The sequence below is a fragment of the Bubalus bubalis genome, chromosome 16, assembly GCF_019923935.1.
Source record: "Bubalus bubalis isolate 160015118507 breed Murrah chromosome 16, NDDB_SH_1, whole genome shotgun sequence".
NCBI lineage: Eukaryota > Metazoa > Chordata > Mammalia > Artiodactyla > Bovidae > Bubalus > Bubalus bubalis.
Window position 1 is genome coordinate 50,983,878 of NC_059172.1, and position 25,095 is coordinate 51,008,972.

The 25,095-nt window shown below is 39.8% G+C and overlaps 1 protein-coding gene across 1 annotated transcript; it reads right to left on the reverse strand.

Moving 5' to 3' along the window:
- Window positions 1-447: 447 nt before the first annotated feature.
- On the reverse strand, window positions 448-25,095 carry SAAL1 (serum amyloid A like 1). The gene is made up of 12 exons (XM_006052919.4): window positions 24,903-25,095; window positions 23,490-23,603; window positions 19,737-19,820; window positions 16,288-16,367; window positions 13,964-14,023; window positions 13,715-13,830; window positions 13,188-13,368; window positions 10,623-10,705; window positions 10,346-10,534; window positions 5,396-5,592; window positions 3,567-3,659; window positions 448-2,564 (listed from the first exon to the last, which is right to left on the reverse strand). Exons 1-12 carry the CDS (start codon window positions 25,032-25,034, stop codon window positions 2,472-2,474), a joined length of 1,422 nt encoding a protein of 473 aa, XP_006052981.3. The 5' UTR covers window positions 25,035-25,095; the 3' UTR covers window positions 448-2,471.

The following is a 25,095-nucleotide window of genomic DNA, read 5'->3' on the forward strand; positions in this document are numbered from 1 at the left end:
CAAGAGAATGGACACAGAGAGGTGAAGAACTGAGAACAATAATCTGTTCTGCTCCAGGTTGAGTGACCTCTTCTGTTCTTCTATGCAGGCCAATTTCTTCCCCTGTTACTCTACAGAAGACTCTAGAATGTAAGCTCCACTTGGCCAGATTCATGTCTCTTTGTCCACTACAAAATTTCCAGTATGCATATCCTGTCCGTTTAGTTGGCTGCTGTCTTCCTAGTACTTAGAACAACACCTGGCACATAGTAGACAATAAATATGACTGGCTGCCCCAAATAGGGTCTTCAGCCTTGCAAGTTACATGATTTTCAGAGTCCAGCACTCCTGAACCTGCTTCTGCAGAAAGCACCATTTTAAAATATCACTGTAATTGATACAAGCGTTAATTTTTGGTAAACTCTTCAAACTGTGTAGCGTTAAAAACAAAAAAAGTTTTAACATTGCTCACTTAAAAAAAACTATTTATTATAATTTACAGATTTAGGAAGTTTTCAAACATATCAAAGTACTATGAAAATATGCACCACTTCATAATGTTACAATAGCAAGAAGCATCAATAAGGCAGGTTCAAGGCAGAAATGGAAGTAGAAAATAACCTGGACATCCCGAGCCTCCCCCTGATGTATCCTTCTTCTCCCTCTGTAACCTGGCCACTCTGAATGGCACTCTTTTGTTCAGACACCCAAGGTTCCTGTGCTCCCCCTTTTAAAATGTGCCCTCAGGAAAAGAGAATGTGAATTTATACGCTGATGTTAAACATGACAGTAACTTGGAGTATTACTCTGATAGGCTTATTTGCATCTTTAACCTTAAACTTTAAGAGATAACAGAAGTAGAATTTTTAGCACTGGCTACCAGGTAGGAGTGATTACATAGGTGCCTTTGAAAGCACACGTTAAAGTCATATTCCACTTGGCGGATAGGTCACCACCAAAGACATACAAATATACATAAAGCAAATCTACCAACTAGAGTTTAATCGATGAGATTTTAATTTCACAGTTCAATTCTTTTTGGCAGGGTACTTTCAACACTAAAATTGCCCCCAAACTGGAAATTATGTATCTCTTACAAACAACACAGGAAAACCCTGTGTTTTATCAGCAAAAGTCATTCAAGGAAAGAATACAAAGGGTGAGGCAAGACTAATGCTTTAAAGATTAAAAATTTAAAAGATTCTACAATAGACTGAGAAGAGGGTATACAAGAAGAGAGGCTTAAAAAGCTGGCTTTTTCATTCATAACTGCTATTTTCTGAAAATCTACTAAAAGTCCACTTTCAGTAACTGAAACAATACAAACTGGGTACTTCCTATAAGTGTACCTGGTTGATTCCCAGAATATGTTTCATTAGGAAGCACTATACTGAATGATACAGTGTGACAGGAAAATCACGTGTAACAGTCTGTAAACAACCAGAAGTTATGAAACTTCCTCAATCTTAACTTTAAAAATCTGAAGTCACTCAAGAAAATCATTTTCTGAAATTAAACCAGAGAATTTTGCTAATGTGCTTTCAACAGAATGTTAGCATTTTCATCTTCATACGTAAAACACTGGAAAAAACCTGAACTGTAACAAAGCTAAACTACTAGTTGCTTTTGATTGTTACTAACAACCTAGCATAGAATCAATACAATTAAAATGGACAGAAAGGTTTGCATACTGTGGCAAACACCATGAACTGGGTATACTCAAAAGCCATTCCTATCTCCCTTCTCTGTTGCCTTTCTCTCCTAGAGAGGCCAGAAAGAAAAAAAGTACCTGATTTCAAATACCTGCAATTAGGGACAAAAATATGACACAGTTCTGGCCAGGGAGGGCTATCTTTTCAAAATAAAAAGTAAAGATTTGTTGAGAAAGCCCCTGGGCCTCTTTCTCTTTTTCCTTCCATGAATGTGGAAGAAAGGACCAGAGATATTACAGTCCCTTTAACCAAAAGACAACAATAATGAACACAAAGGTCTACCCGGCAGATCACGTAGAGATAAAAGGAGTCAGGGTCCCTGAGCCACCTTATCAGGGCTGGACTGCACACCTCTGGACTTCTTATTGCATAAAATACATACAAGTTAACAGATTAAGCTACTGTAGTAGGGTTTTCTACTAGTGCAGCTGAATACACTTGCAGCAGATATGAATACAAAATTCTGAGTAAAAATCAGATTGAGTTATGAAGAAAATCCTCAGTGACCCCTCAAATATTCTAAAAAGGACCTCTATGGTAATTTTGTTTTCTTTACCTGAAGACAAATACTATACAACCAACACACACACACCAAAAAAAAGGAGGGGAGGGAGATGATGTTTGATGGTAGTGAAAATATTTCAGTGCCAAACAAAAACGAGATAAGGCTGGAGAAGAAGGGCATGAGTATAATACCAAACAATTATGGTGTAATACTTCCTATTTGTCAATTTCAACAGTCAGCAAGTCCATTTCTTGGGCAGAGGATTCTAATAGTTTTTAAGTCTGAATCTTCAAATTTGGGAAGCCTTCCTCCAGGTTACCAGCAAGAGTCTTATCAACTTCACGGAGGATTTTGAGAAAGTCTTCCACCTGTGAGTTAAACAAAAGAAATCAAATAAAAATAAGTAGAGGAAAAGATACCTTAAAAAGATACTGACTACTGTCTATAAAAACGCTCTACCTATGTCTTCTAAACAGTCCAATGGAAAAGAAATGTCAACAGATCAGATGACAAGAATAGTACTTCCTGGATAGTCCTCTGAAACACCAAGGCAATGCCTAGCCCTTATCATTTTGTTTACTTTTATTTATCTTTGGTTGTGCTGGGACTTTGTTGCTGTGTGAGGGCTTTCTCCAGTTGTGGCGAGCAGGGGTCTCTCACTGCAGTGGCTTCTCTTGTTGTGGAGCACAGGCTCTACGCGCGCGAGCTCGGCAGTTGCGGCATGTGGCTCTAGGGCGTTCAGGCTCAGCAGTTATGGCTCATGGGCTCAGGGGATAGGCTCCGTAGCTGCAGCACATGGCTTAGTTGCTCTGAGGCACATGGAATCTTCCCAGACTAGGGTTCGAACCCATGTCCCCTGCATTGTCAGGTGGATTCTTATCCAACTGGTCCACAAGGGACGTCCCCTCGTTTATTTTTAAACTAATATTTCTCCTCCTACTGATTGCCCTTGAGGGTCCATTACCAGAGTTATATTATCATCCTCTTTTCTGACCCACTCCCTCACTCCCACATTCCACATTCCATTTTTCTAAAAAAAAATTATTTTGAAATTGCCTCTAATGGTAGCAAATCCAATGTAATTTGAAGGACCATAAAAACCTATTGACTGTACCTAAGAATCTTATTTTTAATTAATATATATGCTACAACAGAAAAGGATACTATAAATTCAGTGTTGATTCCTTTGTTACTCAGGCTAGTGCCATGAATTATCCAGCAGTCATCAATCTGACAAAGGCCCTGGGCCATGTGTAGTATATGCACTATCTTTTTTCACAAAGGCCTCAGAGATCAAGTGCTTATTACTTAAAACATTTTACAGAGTAATCCCCTGAAACTCGGCCACCTATACATTTACTTATACTCACCACAGGACTATAGAAAGGAAGAAGATTTTCAAATGCACAGGAACACTTCTGTTTGCTTAACTGGCCCTCCTTTAGTCCTTGAGTTATAGTCTCCTAAAACAAATAAACAAAAAGATCTGTTATCAAAAAAAGGAAAATTTCTAAAGCTACATCTGGCGAATAAACACAAGTCAGTTTATCCAGTTCCCCACTGATCCTACAGGCATTTCAAATGTTCCAAACTGAACCCGCCATCATCCTTCCTTGTCTAACCCAAACATGTGCTCCACTGAAGGCACCACCACCCACCAGGCCTGCTGCACAAACCAAAAATGTAGGGGCGCGCCAAGACGTCCTCCTCTGCTGCCAGTCCCTCCAGCTAAGGGTTTAGTTCTACTCTACTACATCTCTCTCATCTCACCCCTGCTCTCCATCCACTCTTCCACTGTCTAAGCTCTCACTCTTTTTCCTTGAGGATTACCAGCCACAAGAGCCTGTTGGTTTGTCTCCTGTCTTGCAGCTTCAACTCATTCTAATCCTCTACTACTTCTGGAGTAATCTTTCTAAACAGGTCATATGACTTGATGCTTAAAAAAAAAATTCTAGTAGTTCCCCAGTTTCCTCAAGATTAAGTCCAAAAAAAAAAAAAAAGATTAAGTCCAAATTCCATTAAGTATGGCATATCAGAATTTTCAAGACATATCCCTGGTTTATTCTCAGCCCACTTTCTTCCTATATTCTTATCACATAAAAATTAAGTAACACTACATCCCTCCCACCAAAAAACCAAAAACAACAACAAACAATGGGAAAAATACTTGTAACAAATATGCAAAAGATATAGAATTACCCAAAGAGTTCATACAAAAATCAAGATAGATAAGTTTATAAAGCAGGAAACGCAAATAATATACAAATATATGGAAAGATATTCAATCTCACTAATAATAAAAAATTATTAAGGCTATGGCTTTTCCAGTGGTCATGTATGGATGTGAGAGTTGGACTGTGAAGAAAGCTGAGCGCCAAAGAATTGATGCTTTTGAACTGTGGTGTTGGAGAAGACTAGTCCCTTGGACTGCAAGGAGATCCAACCAGTCCATTCTGAAGGAGATCAGCCCTGGGTGTTCTTTGGAAGGAATGATGCTAAAACTGAAACTCCAGTACTTTGGCCACCTCATGCGAAGAGTTGACTCATTGGAAAAGACTCTGATGCTGGGAGGGATTGGGGGCAGGAGGAAGAGGGGACGACAGAGGATGAGACGGCTGGATTGCATCACCGACTGGATGGATGTGAGTTTGAGTGAACTCCAGGAAATGGTGATGGACAGGGAGGCCTGGCGTGCTGCAATTCATGGGGTGGCAAAGAGTTGGACACGACTGAGCGACTGAACTGAACTGAGAAAGAATATGCTCAGAGAAAGAATATGCGAACAATCCTGCACATATTCAGGAAGAATACTTCTTAAGACAAGTTTACAGTAAATTTTTAAAACCGATTTTTTGGCAAATTGAGTATTAAATAAACTGGTTCTCAGTGAAAAGTTTTTCAGTGTATTGACGTGGAGTCAGGAAAAGTGCTTATAATGTTAAGTGAAAAGAACGGCCTCCAAAAATTGTGTAACTGGTGAGAAGTATATGAAAAGCACATAAATAAATATACCAATTTACATCAGCTGTTAGTTTGAGTATAAACGTATAGTGATAAGTTTTTTCTTTCTCTATTTCCCCAAATTTATGTAAAATTAAAAAATAAAAACACTAACAATAAAATTTGAGAGCAGAAAGCAATCCATACTTTCTTTTGCTGAAAATAAAAAAAAAGTATTTCTTTTTTTCTCTTCTCCTACCTTTGTTAACACTTGGAAAATGTTAGAAAGAAATTCACATGAAATATCCTTCAATATTTTCAAGTGGAAATCCTCTTGGGTTAAATCAAACTTTTTAGTTTCTTCTGCGTTAGACTCCACTGAGTTCTCTGGTTTCTTCTGACAGTGTTCCATATTTTGTAAGACACGAATCAGGCTGTCAATTAGAGGAAGATCCACTGTACAAACAAATCAAGGAATCAGCCAGTTAAATTTGGTTACCATTCCTTCATTCCTGCACATGTACTTAACACCTACTAATACCAGACACCGCTGTATTTTAGGTACTGTAGATATGGCGGTAAACAAGATTGTCAAGGCCTCAGACATCAAGAGGTTTACGTTTTTATACTCTCAAATAAGCAAATGAATAAAACAGATTGAAAAAGAAACCCAAAATGATGAAAAAGAACAGATATAAAAAAATATAATTCAGGAACTGCCCCCCCACACACACACATTTAAGTTTGTAGTTTGAAAATACCAGGGAAATGGATAAAAAATAGTCAACATGGAGATACATGCTTTAAGTTATTAGATTTCTAAGGATATTTTTTAAAAATGGGGGGCATTATAATTGTATTTTGAGACAGTTATAAAGGAAATGGATAAAAAATAGTCAACGTGGAGATATATGCTTTAAGTTATTAGATTTTAAGGATTTTTTTTTTAAATGAGGGGCATTATAACTGTATTTTGAGAGTTATAAAGTTATTAACCTTACTAAATCTCAGATATACTTACAAAACAAAGCAAATAAATCATATACTGAAGTAGTTCAATATAAATGTACATCATGAAAAATATAATATGACAATATTCAGATCAAACATAACTATCAACACATTTAAATGGTTTAACTCATTTACTGAGAAGAAATCAACACATCTAAAGTAAAGTATTCAGAAAGGTTGAAAAAAATAATATAGACAAAGGTATTAGAGGCAAATGCAAACAAAAGGAAAACAGGGGATATGAACTTTGTATCTGATATAAAAGGATTTAAGCAAAAAAAAAATAAGTATTATGGGAGACAAAGATGGGCAATTTATAATGAATGTCTATATACTGAACAATGTACCATCAACATTCATTAAACTACAAATGATGAAAAGAAAAGGACAAACATATTGGCAGTAAAAGATATTAATTTTCCCTCTTTTCATACCCAATCAAGTCAAAAGAAGTAACTAAGGTTTATGGAAGACCTAATAAGCGTAACAGCTGACAACTCCAACATTTACAGTCCAGCTCAGGCCTCTCTTCTCCACTCCAGACTCAAGACTGTCAGCTCAACTGCTCCAGCTGGATATGGAGTCGACATCTCAACCTTACCAGGTTTAAAAACCAGTCTTTTCTACCTTGCTGCTGCTGCTGCTAAGTCACTTCAGTCGTGCCCGACGCTGTGAGACCCCATAGATGGCAGCCCACCAGGCTCCCCCATCCCTGGGATTCTCCAGGCAAGAACACTGGAGGGGGTTGCCATTTCCTTCTCCAATGCATGAAAGTGAAAAGTGAAAGTGAAGTCGCTCAGTCGTGTCCGACCCTCAGGGACCCTATGGACTGCAGCCTTCCAGGCTCCTCCGTCCATGGGATTTTCCTGGCAAGAGTACTGGAGTGGGGTGCCATTTCTACCTTAGTAAATGGCAATTCTTTTGCACAAAAATGCCAGACAGAGCTTGACTTTTCTCACGCTTCTCATTCTACTAGTCAGCAAATCTTGTTGGCACTATTTAAAAATGATCAGAATCTGACTATTTTTCCCCACCACCTCCCCATTACCACCTCAATCAAGTTATACCATCTCTTGCCTCAAGTTCACAGCAGCCTCCTAACTAGTCTCCCTTTTGCCCCCACAGAAAGCCTGTTAAAGTCTGCTCATGTCTCTCCATCCTCTGCTTAAAACTCCCACAGTTCCCTAACTCATTCAGAGCAAAAGGCAAAATCAGGCCCTCCCCACCCAACCCCCATTACCTCTCTGGCCCCAGGTGCTATTCTCTTTCCCATGTGGTCACCACCCCAAGCATATACAGCTTCACTGCTCTTCTTCAAACATACCAGGCATACTTCTAACTCGGGGCTTTTACACTTGCTGTTCTGTCTGGAATGCTCTCTGCCCAAGTATTCACATGACTCACTTCATTACTTCTCTCACATTTGTACTCAATGTCATCTCCTCAGTCATGTAACTTATCCACAAATGCAAAAAAGACACTTAAATCTGGAAAACTCACCAGTGGCCACAGGACTGGAAAAGGTCAGTTTTCATTCCAATCCCAAAGAAAGGCAATGCCAAAGAATGCTCGAACTACCACACAATTGCACTCATCTCACATGCTAGTAAAGTAATGCTCAAAATTCTCAAAGCTAGGCTTCAGCAATATGTGAACCGTGAACTTCCAGATGTTCAAGATGGTTTTAGAAAAGGCAGAGGAACCAGAGATCAAATTGCCAACATCTGCTGGATCATTGAAAAAGAAAGAGAGTTCCAGAAAAACATCTATTTCTGCTTTATTGACTATGCCAAAGCCTTTGACTGTGGGGCTCACAATAAACTGTGGAAAATTCTGAAAGAGATGGGAATACCAGACCATCTGATCTGTCTCTTGAGACACCTGTATGCAGGTCAGGAAGCAACAGTTAGAACTGGACATGGAACAACAGACTGGTTTCAAATAGGAAAAGGAGTACATCAAGGCTGTATATTGTCACTCTGCTTATTTAACTTATATGCAGAGTACATCATGAGAAATGCTGGGCTGGAAGAAGCACAAGCTGGAATCAAGATTGCTGGGAGAAATATCAATAACCTCAGATATGCAGATGATACCACTCTTATGGCAGAAAGTGAAGAGGAACTAAAAAGCCTCTTGATGAAGGTGAAAGTGGAGAGTGAAAAAGTTGGCTTAAAGCTCAACATTCAGAAACGAAGATCATGGCATCTGGTCCCATCACTTCATGGGAAATAGATGGGGAAACAGTGGAAACAGCGTCAGACTTTATTTTTGGGGGCTCCAAAATCACTGCAGATGGTGACTGCAGCCATGAAATTAAAAGACGCTTACTCCTTGGAAGGAAGGTCATGACCAACCTTAGAAAGCATATTGAAAAGCAGAGACATTACTTTGCCAACAAAGGTCCGTCTAGTTAAGGCTATGGTTTTTCCAGTAGTCATGTATGGATGTGCGAGTTGGACAGTGAAGAAAGCTGAGTGCCAAAGAATTGATGCTTTTGAACTGTGGTGTTGGAGAAGACTCTTGAGAGTCCCTTGGACTGCAAGGAGATCCAACCAGTCCATCCTAAAGGAGACCAGTCCTGTGTGTTCACTGGAAGGACTGATGTTGAAGCTGAAACTCCAATACTTTGGCCACCTCATGCGAAGGGTTGACTCACTGGAAAAGACTCTAATGATGGGAAGGATTAGGGGCAGGAGGAGAAGGGGATGACCGAGGATGAGATGGCTGGATGGCATCACCGACTCGATGGACGTGGGTTTGGGTAGACTCCGGGAGTTGGTGATGGACAAGGAGGCCTGCTGGCTGCAATTCATGGGGTCGCAAAGAGTCGGACACGACTGAGCAACTGGACTGAACTGAACTGAACTGAATAAAATAGAAATAGATTAGTATCTCCTCAAATGGTACAACATAAATAGCTTAAGCCTAAAACAGCATCATGATTAATGAAGCTCTAGAATCATGGCAGATTAAAGTGAGGAAAAAGGTAAAGATCACCATTATTACATAACCCCAGAGGTACAAGGCAATCCATTAAATAATAAAGAGGCAGAAAAGTGAAAAAACATATCTAGGTTAAACTAAAAGGAGGGTCAGATAAAGTCCAAAATTACCACTGGAACAACCACTAAAAACAGTAAGAGAATTCATCTGGAGAAGGAAATGGCAACGCACTCCAGTATTCTTGCCTGGGAAATCCCAAGAACAGAGAAGCCTGGCGGGCTACAGTCCATGAGTTCGCAAACAGCTGACATGACTTAGTGACTAAGCAACAGACGGAAAATTAATATACAGAAACCCAACAGTCCTCATATTTTCCAACAGTAATCAGTGGAAGATACCACAGACAATAGCAACACACAAAATATTCGCAAATAAACCTAATAAGAAATATGAAGATCTGTATGAAAAAAATCATAAAACATTACTGAGAGACATAAGACTTGAACAAATGGAAAAGCACATGTTCTCAGATACTCTATAAATTTAACATTTCAATCAAAAAAGTCAAGTAGACATTTGGTTTGGTTTTGTTTGGAACTTGTCAATCTAATTCAGTGTTTAAAAAAAAGAATAATAGTCAAAAACACACTGAAATATTAGAATGAAGGAGGACTAGCCCTACTAGGTATCAAAACATAAAGTCTTAATAATTAAAACACTATTGCTATGGATACATGAATAGAACAACAGAAATGAATCAAGTATATATGGCAATATAAAACACAGTAACAATGAACTTTCAAATCTGTGTGGGTAAACTGGTTTATTCACTCAGCAATGCTCAGACAGCTGGGCAGCCATCTGGAAAAAATGTGAAATCACATCTCACATGTAACACCAGAATAAATTCTAGATGGGTCATGGATTTAATTGTATTAGTCATAAAAAATTATTCTGTGAAAGACCATGTGTTTGCAGAGGAAAATATTCATTTTTACTTCTCAATGAAAAAAGCTGCCTAAAAAACAAGAAAAAAAAAAGTATGGATGTGAGTGTATAGTAGTTATCTCTGAATGGTCAAATTACAAGCACTAGATTTCCTTTTATAAATTTAAATTTTTTTTGTATTGAGCATGTGGTATTTTTTATTCAAGGAATAAAAGCACCAAAAAAATGGAAGAAAGGAATAAAATGAACAACAAACACATCTGATGAACCAGAATTTAACTTAGTGAGCTAAAATTATACTTGCCTTTTCCTATCTTTAGATACTCTTGTTCAGTCTGTGAAGCATAGATGGCAGACAACACTGAAAACACAGAGGCCAGCACTGTTTTCTGTTCCTGCAGTATGATGGGCGGATCATCAGACTGGCAGAATTCGTGGCACACCAGGTCAAAAAGTAAATTCCAAGTGTCTTTCCCAGTATCTGGACACTGTACTTGATAAAGATGATGAAGAAAATAATAATTAAAAAGCAGAAAACAATTAAATGAATACCTATTGTGCTCCCCCATTCAACATCTTACCAATTGCTTGAATTCCATCGTCTACTGTGGTGAGCAGCTGTAAGATATGCATGTAAACATCGAGCACTTCTGGATTTTCAGAGCTAAATACAAAAAGCAAAAGCATTAAATCAACTCTCAGTCTGTGGAATTGTGACCATTCATTTATTCAGTAAATATTTATGGTACTAGGCACTGCCCTACATGCTAAGGATAAAAAAGGGAACAGGACAAAGTCCTTACATTCTAATGGAGGAAATAGTCAAAAAACAAATATTATGTAGTACAATCAACACACACTGAGCAAGAAGTAAAAATTCGATTTGACCTTGGCCCATGAAAGTAACAATGCAGAAACCTACCAGGTGACAGATACTTCACCATGCTGGTTTACTTGAATCATCAGACAACATCAGACAAAAAGTGACTGAGACTTCTACAGGATGAACTGTAAGGCCCACTGCACCCAGCACTGACAATAACGATGTTCTTAAAACTTCATAGTATCATCTTACCAGCCGAGCTGAGAATACTAAAACCTGGTAAGTATAATTTTTGTGATAAACAGTCTGGATTCCTAAACTCACAGACTTAGTTCTTCAACCACACAATTAAGTAAAAAGATAGTGAACAACTAAAAGATGATTCTTAAGTACCTACAGCTTGCAGGCACTATGTTAGAGGCTGGGAAAACAGATACATACACGACACCCTTACCTTCATGAAATTTACTGTCTAAAAGCAAAGACGATAATTACAGGGATAATAAATAACAGTAAAGTGATATGAATGTAACACTAGAAGATATCCAAGTAGCAGACTTAATTGTTTGGAGAGTCAGGGAATGTATCCTAAGAGAAAGTTTGCCCTGAAAGGGGCAGAGAAATGTTGGAGGCAGAGACAACATGGTGTGCAATGGCTTGGAGTCACAATGGCTTGGTTCAGTTGAAGGAAATTTCCTATCGCTGAAACAGAGGACAGGAATAAGGATGGAGAAGCACTGTATAGGGCCTTGTAAGCCAGAAAAATCTGGACCTCATTCAAAGGAAGGCAACTGAAGAGTCTGAAGCATCAAAGTGAGGTGATTAGTGTATGTTCTAAAAAGACAGCTCTATAGTCTCGGCCTGGAAAAGCGAGCCTTGAGGCTGGGAACTCAGGTTAAGAGAATGGTGCAGCTGTCCAGCTGTGCAACTGTCCATCGTAGCCTGGCAGGGGCACAGACAAAGTTCCAGAAAAGTCAGGAAAAGACACTTCCCTGGTGGTCCAGTAGTTAAGAATTTGCCTTGCAATGTGGGAGATGCAGGTTCAATCCCCAGGCGGTTCAATGCCCACATGCCAAGGGGCAACTAAGCCCGGTGCACCGCAACAAGTGAGTCTGAGTGTTGCAAACAAAGATCCTGCATGCCACAACTAAGGCCTGCTGAAGCCAAATAAATAAGTATTTTTAAAAAGTTAGGAACAAGGCTTAGAGGTTGACTGGCCATGGGAAAAGGGTGGGATAGGGAAGTGTCAGTAATGGCTTCCACATTTCTCCCACATTATCCAAATGGAATGATTACCTCATTTATTGAGATTGAGAATACTGAAGAAGCAGGTCTGGGGGGAAATGATGAGTTTTATGCTCACCTGGATAAAGGACATAAAATTTAAAGGTTTTATTGTCGAATATTTGGAATTCCCTGGCAGTCCAGTTGTTAAAACTCTACACTGTCACTGCTGAAGGCCCAGGTTCAATTCCTGGTCAGGGAACTAAGATCCTACAAGCCACAGGGAGTAGCCAAAAAAAAAGTAGGGCATGAAGCATTAACAGTGAGTTGACCAGCAGGCAGATCAATTTATAAATTAATTTTCTAGTGACTAGCAAAAAACAGTTTCAGTGAGCTACAAGATCTAGTAATCACTCTTAGGAAGATACCAGAGCCCAAAAGGCAGTCACTTACTGAGACTGGCACATATATGGAAGGAGCAAGAAAACAAATGATATCTGACACTAAATGAAGAAGTTGTCACATGTCCAGTAAAAAATAAAGCACAAAGAAAATCTTTTCCATTTGATATAAAATTATACAAACTGCAGAAGAGTTTACCCTACTTCTAAGTAATATTACGGAGAAGGCAATGGCAACCCACTCCAGTACTCTTGCCTGGAAAATCCCATGGATGGAGGAGCCTGGAAGGCTGCAGTCCATGGGGTCGCTAAGAGTCGGACACGACTGAGCAACTTCACTTTCACTTTTCACTTTCATGCATTGGAGAAGGAAATGGCAACCCACTCCAGTGTTCTTGCCCGGAGAATCCCAGGGACAGGGGAGCCTGGTGGGCTGCTGTCTATGGGGTCGCACAGAGTCGGACACGACTGAAGCAACTTAGCAGCAAGTAATATTAGTATCAGAACAGGTATTTTGCAACCATTATGATTCTTGCAAAGAGCAAATACACTGTCACCAATATTAGTAGTGAATCAAACCTGTCAAAGATCAGCTATGTGCTACTCATCCCACCGAAAGGAAACTAAGAAGACATACGTAAGGATGCTTCTAGCAACGGGGTTTTCCCAGAACATTTTGCACAGAAGAGCTCACCTACCGCACTTGTTTGGCAGCTTCAAGTACACATGGCACAATTCGAAACACTGGCTGCTGTTCAGAATCTTCCTGGGGTTGGTCCAGAGCCTGAACAGCCCCACTTCTAATCCATTCCAACATTAGCTTCTCATCCAAATCAAACAGCTTGTCCACAACCTCCCCAACCTTTACCAGCAAGTCAACTGCAGAGAATAAAAGCAACATTGAAGTAAGAAACAAAATTTTTAAAGCAGTAAGTCTAATCAAAATTCCTAAAACTATGTCAAGAAAGCTAAATCTTATCAAAGCATTACTTATTCCAAGCGCAATCTGTTTACTATCTTCGTTTAAATTTGCTTGTGTTCCTTCATTTTCAAGTGGGAGATTTATCGGTATCTTGAGAGCTTAAGAAGAAAGTTTATATCTTGAACTGAAATAGTTTCTCACCTAACATTTAGTTTTTAAGTGACCTCTAGAAATAGTTAGGTGGTTTCCTAAAAATTAAATATAATTTTAAAGATTTTTTTTCTAGATTACATGGTGACTTACCATTTGTTGAACTTGACATGATAAAGCAAATACTATCATAAATAGCTGGATTTTCTCGAATTCTTTCAACCCAGACACTGGCCACTTCTGTCTGGGAAAGGCAAGTAAGCAACAACCTACGTGAAAAATGTGAGCTTAATAGCTATCTTTCAAAACAGTAAAGAAAATTCAAGAGGGAAAGGGCAACTCTATTCTCCTGGGTCCCCTTATGGGTGAGTATAAAGAATCCATAAAAAGAAGAAAGCATACCTGCTTGTTTCCAGCAGAGTAGGAGGGTCTGAATCATACAAACAGTGCAGCAATACCTGGCTACAAAAACAAAGAATGGTAACCCCAAATGCCTCACTTCTCTCATTTCAAATATCACAACAGAATGTTTAACTTTTTAAACATTTTAATTGTGAAAATATGGCTTACAAACATAAAAACCAGGAAGACACAAATCTACATTTGGGCAACAATTATAAAGCAAGACATAGAACAGAGCTGCATCTCTGTAGCCACTCTGTGTCTCTTACGAATCACAGTTCTCCTTCCCACCTAGAAATGACTACTATCCTGACTTTTCCAGCAATCATTTTCCTGGTTTACCCTATAGTTCACTTATATATTTTGGTTTTGAACTTCATATGAAAGAAATGATATTGTATGCACTCTTTTGCATCTGAGCTCTTCTGCCCAACACCATCTCTTTACAATCTACCCATCTTGTTCCTGTAGCTGCAGATTCACTGCTGTGGAGCATTTCATTGAATGAATATAAAACAATTTATTTTTCCAGCCTACTACTGATGAACATTTGGGTTGGTTCCAATTTGGGGCTATTTCAAGCAATAGTCATAATACTTTTTGTATGAGTATCCTGATTTATGTGTGCAATTTCTCTTACCATATACCTATAAGCGGCATCACTGGGTCACAGTGCATCTTCTAATTTGACTAAGTAATGCCCAACTGTCCCAAAGTAGCTGAAGAAATATACATCTCATCAGCAATGTACACTGTTCCATATTACTTTTAAGATAAATATTTAATTAAATTTATAAAACTTGTCAATATTACTCATTCAGATTTTTACTAGGTATCAGTTCAGTTCAGTCAGTCAGTCATGTCCGACTCTTTGCGACCCCAGGAATTGCAGCACACCAGGCCTCCCTGTCCATCACCAACTCCTGGAGTCCACCCAAACTCATGTGCATCGAGTCGGTGATGCCATCTAGCCATCTCATCCTCTGTCATCCCCTTCTCCTTCTGCCCCCAATCTCTCCCAGCATCAGAGTCTTTTCCAATGAGTCAACTCTTCGCATGAGGTGGCCAAAGTACTGGAGTTTCAGCTTTAGCATCATTCCTTCCAAAGAAATTCCAGGGCTGATCTCCTTCAGAATGGACTGGTTGGATCTCCTTGCAGTCCAAGGGACTCTCAAGAGTCTTCTCCAACACCACAGTTCAAAAGCATCAATTTTTCGGCACTCAGCTTCACAGTCCAACTCTCACATCCATACATGACCACTGGAAAAACCATAGCCTTGACTAGATGGACCTTTGTTGGCAAAGTAATATCTCTGCTTTTGAATATGCTATCTAGGTTGGTCATAACTTTCCTTCCAAGGAGTAAGTGTCTTTCAATTTCATGGCTGCAATCACCTTAGAATCCTTCAATTTGGAATAGTTCCTCAGTCTGTCCTTGACTTTCAGGACCTTGTAGTTCAAAAGCATCAATTCTTCAGCGCTCAGCTTTCTTCACAGTCCAACTCTCACATCCATACATAACCACTGGAAAAACCATAGCTTTGACTAGACGGACCTTTGTTGGCAAAATAATAGGTATCACTAGACACCAAACATAATCCTGAATCGTTTATTCCATGAATGATTACAAGTTATGGAAGAATAAATACCTTAAACTAGGATCTTAAAGTCCTTCCACACCTAGAAGAGGTAATAACCTCTATTTTGGAGGCCCCAGGTACTTGAATCCTGTGATAAGCCCTACAGCTCTTCCTGAAAATAACCTAGAACAGTTTTCTTAACCTACTGTAGGCACATATTTCTTTAAGATTCTGATTAACAGAATTAGAAGAGACCTATCCTCTAAGCAGAAGTATGAGAGCCTTTGAAGTCACAGGGGCAACCCTGTATCCTTTAGTCTGTTGGCAAGCCATTTCACCCACCATCTAAGTCAAAATTCTCAGGGTGACTATGGTCAACAAGTCCCGTTGTTTTAGACTCCAGCTCTGCGCCTCTGGATTCCCTGAGCCTGAACTGTTTTGGACTCTGGTCAGGTGCTCCATCGCCAAGCTCTGCCCCACTGGTTCTTATCCCATGTGGGTGACAATTCGGGCTGCTTTGCAACCAATGCTGAAAACAGACTTAAATTCTGAATCGTGTCCACAAATAGTATGGAAGCCCTCAGATACATCATCAACACAGAGTGAAGTCCTGGAGCATGCTCACCAGGAGAAAGGAAGTACTACATTCCACGTTTCCCTCCCTCTTATGTATAAGGATTTCCTTAGGGATATGAAATATGAATCTATCTTTTAAAAACATAGTTATTATGTAGTAAAACTTACCCAAGATTTTTATCACTGCTGATGGACACACATATCTCCTGGAAACAGGCCATATTACCTAATATTCCCACACAGATTTCCTGCCAAATCAAATATCACATGTCACAATGGCTCTAAGGTGAAAGACATATACAAAAATAACAACTTGAAAAAAAAAAAGCCAAGTTTGGGGACAGAAAAAGGGAAGCAGCACACGGGAGCATACTGCCTGTACCCTAATTTGACAACTGTCCAGTAGTATTTGAGAGAAGATGAAAAACACATGAAAAAGAAAGATCAAAGGCAGGCAGGAGTTTGTGGAAGAAGAAATCTTATGGATGAACTGAGTCATAATTGATTGATAGGATTTGAATGTACAAACAAGACAGACATTCAAATGAGAGGGAAAGCGTCAGCCAAGGCAGGAAGGAATAATGCAACAGAGTGAACAAAGGCTAACACAGAAAGCTGCCTGTATTAGCACACTACTGGGTCAGACACAAAGTCCGCTCAGGTTTTTCCACGACATCTTACACAAACAAACTTTTTGGCCAACCCAGTATTAGTAGCACATGGTGGGAGGAGAGCCTGAGATAAACCCAGAAGATAGAAAGGATCAGGATTAAGGCCCCTAAATGTCATGTTGAAGAGTTTAGACTTAATCTGAGTTATCTGAAGTCATGAAGGTCCTCAAGAAAGTAGTTAACACTCTATAATATTTTAGGAAAATTATTTTGGCAGCAAAATGTGTAACACATGATAGTGAAAAATTTTTTAAAGAAGCTAACTTGACTAGTAACAGCTAATACTTATTTAGCACTTACTATTCCCAGGCACTACCCTAAGCACTTTCCATGTACCATTTCATATAATAATTTATGAGGTATGTACCATCATTATCCCCATTTTTCAGATGAGGAAATCAAAACATCAGAAGTTAAACAACTTGCCCAAGATCTCCTACTAGAAAACAACAAAATTCCAGAGGCTGAGCATTTAACCACTATCTCACACTGCATCTCTGAAATCAAGGTGAAGGAAGATGAGGGTGGCAATGGCAGATATAGAAATGGATGAAGTGGAGAAAGACTCAAGTGAAACCAGAATAATATGATGGGAGGAAAGAGAAGCAACTGAACATAACTCTTAGGTTTCAAGTTGTTTTATTTCTCCAGTAGGACAGATTGGTTCCATTGACAAAAACAATTAGAAAAGAAAGCACAGGAAAGAACACAATGAATTCAGTTAGGATAGTGCTTCCAAACTTGCTAGAACATAAAAATCACTCAGGGAATGTACTGAAAATACCAATTTCCATGTCCCATCTCAGATCTATTGAATCAGAATCCCCAGAGTAGGGTGTGGGAAGTTGTTTATCAAGCACATCATGTGATTTTGAAAACTGGATAAGTGCAACAAGCACTGAGTTTGAACATATACAATTCTGGATTGGAAAATGTAGCATGCAAGCAGACAGTGCTTGATGAAAGGTCAGAGACAGAACACCAGAAATCAGAAGGGAGGCATCCCACAAACACATATTTGCCACTTAAAGAAAGATGTCGAGTAGATGAACTCACCAAGTAAGTGTATAAAAAGAGGACAAAGGATCTGATGTACACCTTAAAAGACGCATGTAGGAAGAAAGTAAAAAGACAAAACAAGTAACAGAGAAGTGACTGGAGAGGTCAGAGACCAGGACAGTGGGGTGGCACCAAAGTTAAATGAGTAAAGAGCTTCAGTAAAATGTGGGTGGTCAAATGTAGGGAAAGCAGTAAACAAAACGGGGGCAGAAGAGCAGCACACACCTTGCCCTTAAAAACTAGAGGGAATAACTGAACTTCCAACCAAACACCCAGTTTTCCAGCCTCAGCTACTCACTGGAATAACCAGGGGGGACTTTAAAAGTTGTCTGGAGCCTCACATTTGGTGACACTGTTTGATCTGGGAATGGCCTGACCTGCAATTTGTAAGAAGCTTCCTAGGACAAAGCTTCTCAAAATTTGGGCCCTCGTCCTGGTCACAACCTGCCTAACATTACTTGGAAACTTGTCAGAACTCTTTAATCCTATCCAAAACTACTGGATCAGACCCTGGGGGTGAACCCAATAATCACTGATTCTGGGACACGCTGCAGTTGGGAAGCAAACATTTTAGGTGATTCTAACATGTGTCAAAGGCTGAGAATCACTGCCATGAACATGCTATGGTTCAGAGACATATATAATTAATAACAGGACTAAGTCCTAAAAGAAGCAATTCTTATTTTCTTAAAATCAAATAAGCTTATTTTCTTTAAGTACTAAGTACCTAAATTTGAAAAAGCTAGGAGAAAGTCATGGAACTGTCAAATCTTTATATTAATATAACAACCTAAGGAAAAAGTGGTTCATTGCTTCAAGAGGCCCTAACTCAGGTGGTGCATTATACGAAATAAAATTTTAAGCCAACATTCAATTTGTAAAAATATACTATAGAATTCTCCACTTGCATCATAATTTCAAAGAAAGAGAGACAATACAGTACAGTAATTACATGGAAGTCAGGCAGATTAGGCTCAAATCCCAGCTCCATTCTTTCTTAGTTGTATAACCCCAGACAAACTTCTTCACCTGAGACTTGGTTCTTTTATTTACAAAGAAGAGATAAATGCTTACCTCACAGATAGTAAAATGAAAATACCCAGTAAATAGCAGTCATTCATAATTATAATTACTTAATAAATATTTACGAATCAGCCACAACATACACAGCACAGGGCAACCTAAATGGCACTAAAGCACAGAAGACAATGAGAAGTACAGAACTGTTTTAGTGTGTTTACTGTCATCACTGGTCACTGAGAGATTACTTATTGGGGAAGTCTTGGAAGAAAAGTACCACCTTGGAAAACAGATGTGAATACTGAGAGGAGATGGAAGGCACACAGAGGGAGGCCCGGAGAAGGTAATGATCACAGTAAGCTCCTGAGGTGAGGAGCAGACAGGCCATGCTAAATCAGAAGATGACCTGGAGGGCAGATTTTATGCAAGAAAGAAAATCAGATTCTAATTATGGAAAGTACTGAGCTATAGCTGTGTTTAGAATTAAGGTTTTTTTAAGCAATGGAGGACTTTATGACTTAAAAAAAAAAGGCAATAAACTGAGAAGCGCGTAGTCCAGGCATTGGTCCCTGTTCTGCCACATATTAGCAGCATAATGATAGCTATGACTATCTATAGTGTCTACAGCTGTTAAATCTAAGTATTGATCTCCCTGGCCCAGCCCAAATCTAAAATTCTATGACTGTAATAATTTTAAATAGCACATTACTTGGTACCTGATAATGTTCAATAAACATTTGCAGAGTGACAAACATCTGCAGACTGATCTGTAGCCACTTCAGACAGTAAAGTGAGAAAAATGAAAGACTAGCCAGCACTCTTAGGCCACTGCTCCAAAGAGGCAGCTTTAGAAAGGTACATACTTACTCTTAATCGAGGACATTTGGATTTGGCCAGTACTCCCATAAATATGTCAGGAGCATTAAATTCTTGGAGAAACAAAGCCACATCCTGAAAATAAAAGTGATTATTAACTTGGATGCTGAATATTCCTCCTTAAACCCAATAGCTTAGGCAACCTTAAAAAAAAATGAATTTCATATACACTTCTTTTCAAGCACAAGGTAAAAAATGCATAAGGCTAGGAATTGTGTCCACAGACAAAAGTAACATTAGAGCACTGTGGTATACGGTCTCAAGGCAATGGAACAATTCCACAGGCAAATCTGAAGTGACTGTGATATTCCAGAGGACCGTCCTCCTTTCTCTGCCTTGGATGCAGTTATCTTATGATCTTTCTACCCACCAGGAATTCTAATTCATTCAAACACATTGCTGATTCCAGGTATCATGCTAGAACATGGGAGAAGGGGGAAAAAAGTAAGTCATGATTTTTGTCTTCTAAGAGCTTAACACCTGACAGAGAAAAGAGATAAAAGCTCCTATTGGGTCATGCCCAAAATCAGAACTTTTGTTTTCAAAATCCTCAACAGAAAAAATTCTGATCACAGTGTAACTGCAACAGCTTCACATGTTCAGCCGAGAGAGTCTCCCAGGGCCTAAAGGGACACACCACACAGGTGAATGAACTGGGGGTGGACATGTGGCCCAACCTCACTAGAAATGTGAACCCCAAAACTAAATCAATTAGCTGTGGAGATTTTCCTTGTAAAATACTGAAATAAAATTAAGCTTCTGGCTGCCTATTGCCTTGCATATTCACCAAACCTATGGCGTATATTTGCAATAGTTTAACTTATAACACATGCTACGTGGCTCAAATGAAAAATGCCCTTCAAAGCACCCTCAAAGAGAAAGGCAGTAATCCTTCAAAGCAGCTGAAACTGTGGTAACTTGCATGACTGCTAGATAGGAGAGAAATACTATACTTATTCAGAGATCATGGTCAGACAGAACAATATTTTCAAGGATATACTCCAAACTGAAAGTCACAGCACCAGATGCTCTCCACCCTAAGTGATCAAGCTGTCTGTCAAGTGGGCATCTCTCTGCAGCACGCAGGGATTTACTTATTTAATGACAGTTAATGACTCCTGGAGTAGCACAAGGTAGCCCAGTATCAATGCCAATAATAGTAACAGCAATGAACATTTCTTGTACAAGCAGTAAATCCCAGAGAAGTGGTTTGCACACTATCTCATTTAATTCTGAAAACAATCTTAAGAAGTAGTTACGATCATTACACTAATAAGCAAACTCAGGTTTTAAGAGGTTAAGTAACCTGCCCAAGGTTATACAAAAAGTAGGAGAACAGAGTCAGAATTTGAAATCTGATCAAGCCCATGCTCTTAGCCAGCTGCTGCTGCTGCTGCTGCTAAGTCGCTTCAATCGTGTCCGACTCTGTGCGACCCCATAGATGGAAGCCCACCAGGCTCCCCTGTCCCTGGGATTCTCCAGGCAAGAACACTGGAGTGGGTTGCCATTTCCTTCTCCAATGCATGAAAGTGAAAAATGAAAGTGAAGTCGCTCAGTTGTGTCCGACCTTCAGCGACCCCATGGACTGCAGCCTTCCAGGCTCCTCCGTCCATGCGATTTTCCAGGCAAGAGTACTGGAGTGAGGGGTGCCATTGCCTTCTCCATCTTAGCCAGCACACCATATTAACTCTAACTCTTCGTTATTCATCCACTCATTCGATCCTCATAAAATATTTACTGAAAAACTCAAGTAATAGGCACTGTTTTGAACTCTGGAGACATACTAGGGATAAGGTCTTAGTCCCATCTAGTTTTCCTTCTAGAGGGATAAACAAATAATAAATATACAAACAACTAATCTATTAATACATAAATTCTAAGTATGATAACAAGATGATATGTGCTAGAAACCAAGGTAAGGGGGCCTACTCTAGATATATCAGAGACGGTATCTCTGAAGAAGTGATGTTAAGCTTTTAAGACAAGGAACTTAAATCCATCAGAAGAAACAGGCTCAAAACAATCACTGAATAACAAGAATGAACAGGTTCCACAAGAGCAGAGGAGAGGAATCCTGCCTGGAGTGTCTGGGGAGACATCACAGGAGAGGTGACATCTGAGCTGGGCCATGAAAGATGGGGAAGATTTTGTGGGGTGGAGGACATTCCGTGCCGGGAGCTGCATGAGCAGAGTATGAGCGCATGAGAATGCAGGAAGCGCCTGGAAGCCTCTGGCCCTGCTCAAACACTGAGTCGCAGGGGATAAGGCTGGGATGAGCTTCACTGGAAGGACTCTATGCCAGAGAATCAGCAAGCAGCTCTGTTCTCCAGAGGCACTTCAAGAACCACCACAAGAGGACAAAGGGAAGACCAAGAGCATGACCCTCCCTCCACCCACGATCTCAAACAGTAGCTCTATTTCACCTTTTTATATCTGAGGTTTTCACACTAATATTTCATTTTAAATGAGTTTTATTTCTTAAAAAAAATGTTTTCAAACCATAGCTTCTTAACAATTGGAGGACAAACAGAGAAGACTTGAACAATACTCTCAACCAACCTGACCAAACTGACATTTACAGGACACTCCACCCAGCAACAGGAGTATACACATTCTTTTTAAGAGAACATGGAACATTTACCAAGACAGATCAAATCTGGGCCATAAAATGAGTCTCAATACATTTAACAGAATTCAGAGTGTTCACTAACCACAGTAATAGAAAGATATCTGAAAAATCCCCAAATATTTGAAACCTAAACAATGTACTGCTAACTCATTAACCAAAAAAAATTAAGGAAAATTAGAAAGTATTAATTGAACTAAATGCAGTGAAACACAACATATCAGAAGCTGTACAACAGTTCTGAAGCAATATTTAGAGGAATAGTTACAGTGTTGAATGCCTATATTGAAAAAGAATGATCTCATATCAACAACCTCAGCTTCGTCCTTAAGAAATTATACAAAGAAGACCCTATTAAACCAGAGTAAGCAGAAGAAAGGAAATAATAAAAGATCAAAGTGGAAATCTATGAGGCAGAAAATAGTAAAGTAACAAAGAAAAATCTGTGAGGATTAAGGAACCATCACCACAGATACTAAAAGGATAATAACATACGACTACGCCAATAAATTCAATAACTTGGATGAAGTGGATTAACTTCCTGAAGAACACAAACTACCACAGTAACCAGAACAGCCCTATAGCTATTAAAGAAACTGAATTTACAGTCTTCCCACAACTAACAACCACTAAATGGTGAGTTTTATGGTAATGATTTGTATCTCAATAAAACTCATTTTTTTAAAAAAAAGTAACATATGTATACACCAAACAAAAAACAAAATTTTCCCACAAAGAAAACTCCAATATCAGATGGCTTCACTGGTGAATTTCAGCAAATATTTAAGGAAGCATCGACAGTAATTGTACACAGACTCTTCCTGAAATGCAAAGACGAAAAACTTCCCATCTCATTCTGTGAAGACAGCATTACCTTGGTACCAAACCAGACAATGAAAAGAAACCAATCTCTCATGAATATACATGAAATTTCTAAACTACATTTTAGTAACTTGAAAATCAATCAATGTAGTTCATATTCACAAACCAAAAATAAAAACCACATGACCAACTCAACACATTTAGTGAAAGCATGACAAAATCCAGAGACTTAAGGACTGAACCATTCACCATCTCCTTACTCAGCAGTCTTTTCAGTTTCATTTCCAATTCCATACCTCATCCATGGACATATCCCATACTCTGCAAATTTCATTCTCCATTTCTTCATCAAGCTCCATCTGCTGCTCCTCGTCATCTGAGCTGGATTTGGCATTTTCAGGGCTAACCATCTTCAGAAACACAAAGGAAGAAGATGAATAAAGGCTGTCCATAGCACTCCTCCAGTAATAATATCCCATAATCGTTTAGAAGTCACAAAGATTAGTATCCTCAAAGTACCTTCTTCTGCAAGAAGCTTATTTAAAAAAAACTAGTACCTGGGGCACCTTGGGGAAATACTGCTGCTAGGCACTGGGGTAGAAATATAAAGGTAAGTAAGATTTAATCACTTACTTCCAAGTAGTTTAGGATCCAGTGGGGAAAAGACATATAAACTGATAATCACAACAGAAAAGGTAAGTGATTCAACTGAACTGTGGACAGAGTCATGAAAACAAAACGATGGATCAGTGACCTATGTCTGGAAGAAGTTTTCCCAAACTTCTCTTAGGAGGGGATACTGAAGCTAAATCTGAGGGGAAATCGGAGTTTGTCATTCTAAAGAAGAAGAGGAGATAGAGAAAAGTACAAGAGTTCAGAGTTAAGAAAAGGCCTAGTATGTGTGGGGAATGATGAGCAGTTTAGCGAGCCATGGGCAGATAAATCTGGAAAAGCTGCAAAGAGCCCTGGCTTCCAGTCTAAGAAATACGAGTTTTCCACTGCAGGCAACAGTAACTATGAGGAACTCCCATGGACAACTTTTTTTTTTTTAGATTATTCGGGCAGCTGTGCAGAAGATGGACTAGGGAGGACAGTGATTGAAAGTAGAGGGAAAAGTTAGGGAAACATGAGAAGAACGTTCTCATTTACTGAGAGGTTCCTAACAATAATACAAATACTACCCCACTTTATAGAAACTAGGAAAGAAGTCGGTTACGTGACTTGCCCGAAGTCACGGAGGGCAAACCGCGCTTTTGACATCAGAGCTGCACGAAGCCCAAATAACCATTTATTTATTCTACTACAGCGAAAGTCCTCGAAACAGATAAATTACGACCTGGGCTTCAGAAACGACAGCGGCAATGGGAGCAAAAACCCACTGCATCACATGCATTGCATGTAAGCAATGCATTTACATGGTCACATATATTTGGAAATTTTGTAAAAATAAAACATTCTAACCAAAAGCATTCCAGCATCTCTGCCATTACACTTCCCCTTTGTATTGAGGGGCACAAAGAGTGGCGCCCGGCAGTTTTGGGGTCCGCGAGTAGACAGCCTGGAGGCCAGGGGTGAGGCCCGGCCGCCGAGGCTTGGGGAGAGGTCGTCGAAGGGACGTTGGCTTCCCGGGGCAGTGGGGGGGCTGCCCGAGGCGGGGCGGTCGCCTGGGGAGAGTAGGGGGAGCCCACGCGAGGCGCGCGTTTCTGCACCTGGATGAGCCCGCTGAGGACGCCGAAGAGCCAGTGCTTGCTGTAGACCGTGCTACCTATGCAGTCCCCCCCGGCCGCGGCCTCCTCGTCCTCGTCCCGACTCGGCGGCGGTGGCGACGGGTTGCGGTCCATGATTCGGCCGCCTCTGGCGCGCGGGAGCTCCTCCGGAAGCCTCGGGAGGAGGCGAGACTGC

Bases quoted from the DNA above. Each gene is read 5' to 3' on its own strand.
- SAAL1 (XM_006052919.4), bottom strand. From the start codon at position 25,034: ATGGACCGCAACCCGTCGCCACCGCCGCCGAGTCGGGACGAGGACGAG. The intron at 10,706-13,187 runs GTAGGTGAGCTC...TTTTGTATTTAG, and splicing joins GAAGCTGCCAAACAAGTGCG to CTCTGAAAATCCAGAAGTGC. The intron at 3,660-5,395 runs GTAGGAGAAGAG...TATTTGTTTTAG, and splicing joins TTTTCCAAGTGTTAACAAAG to GAGACTATAACTCAAGGACT.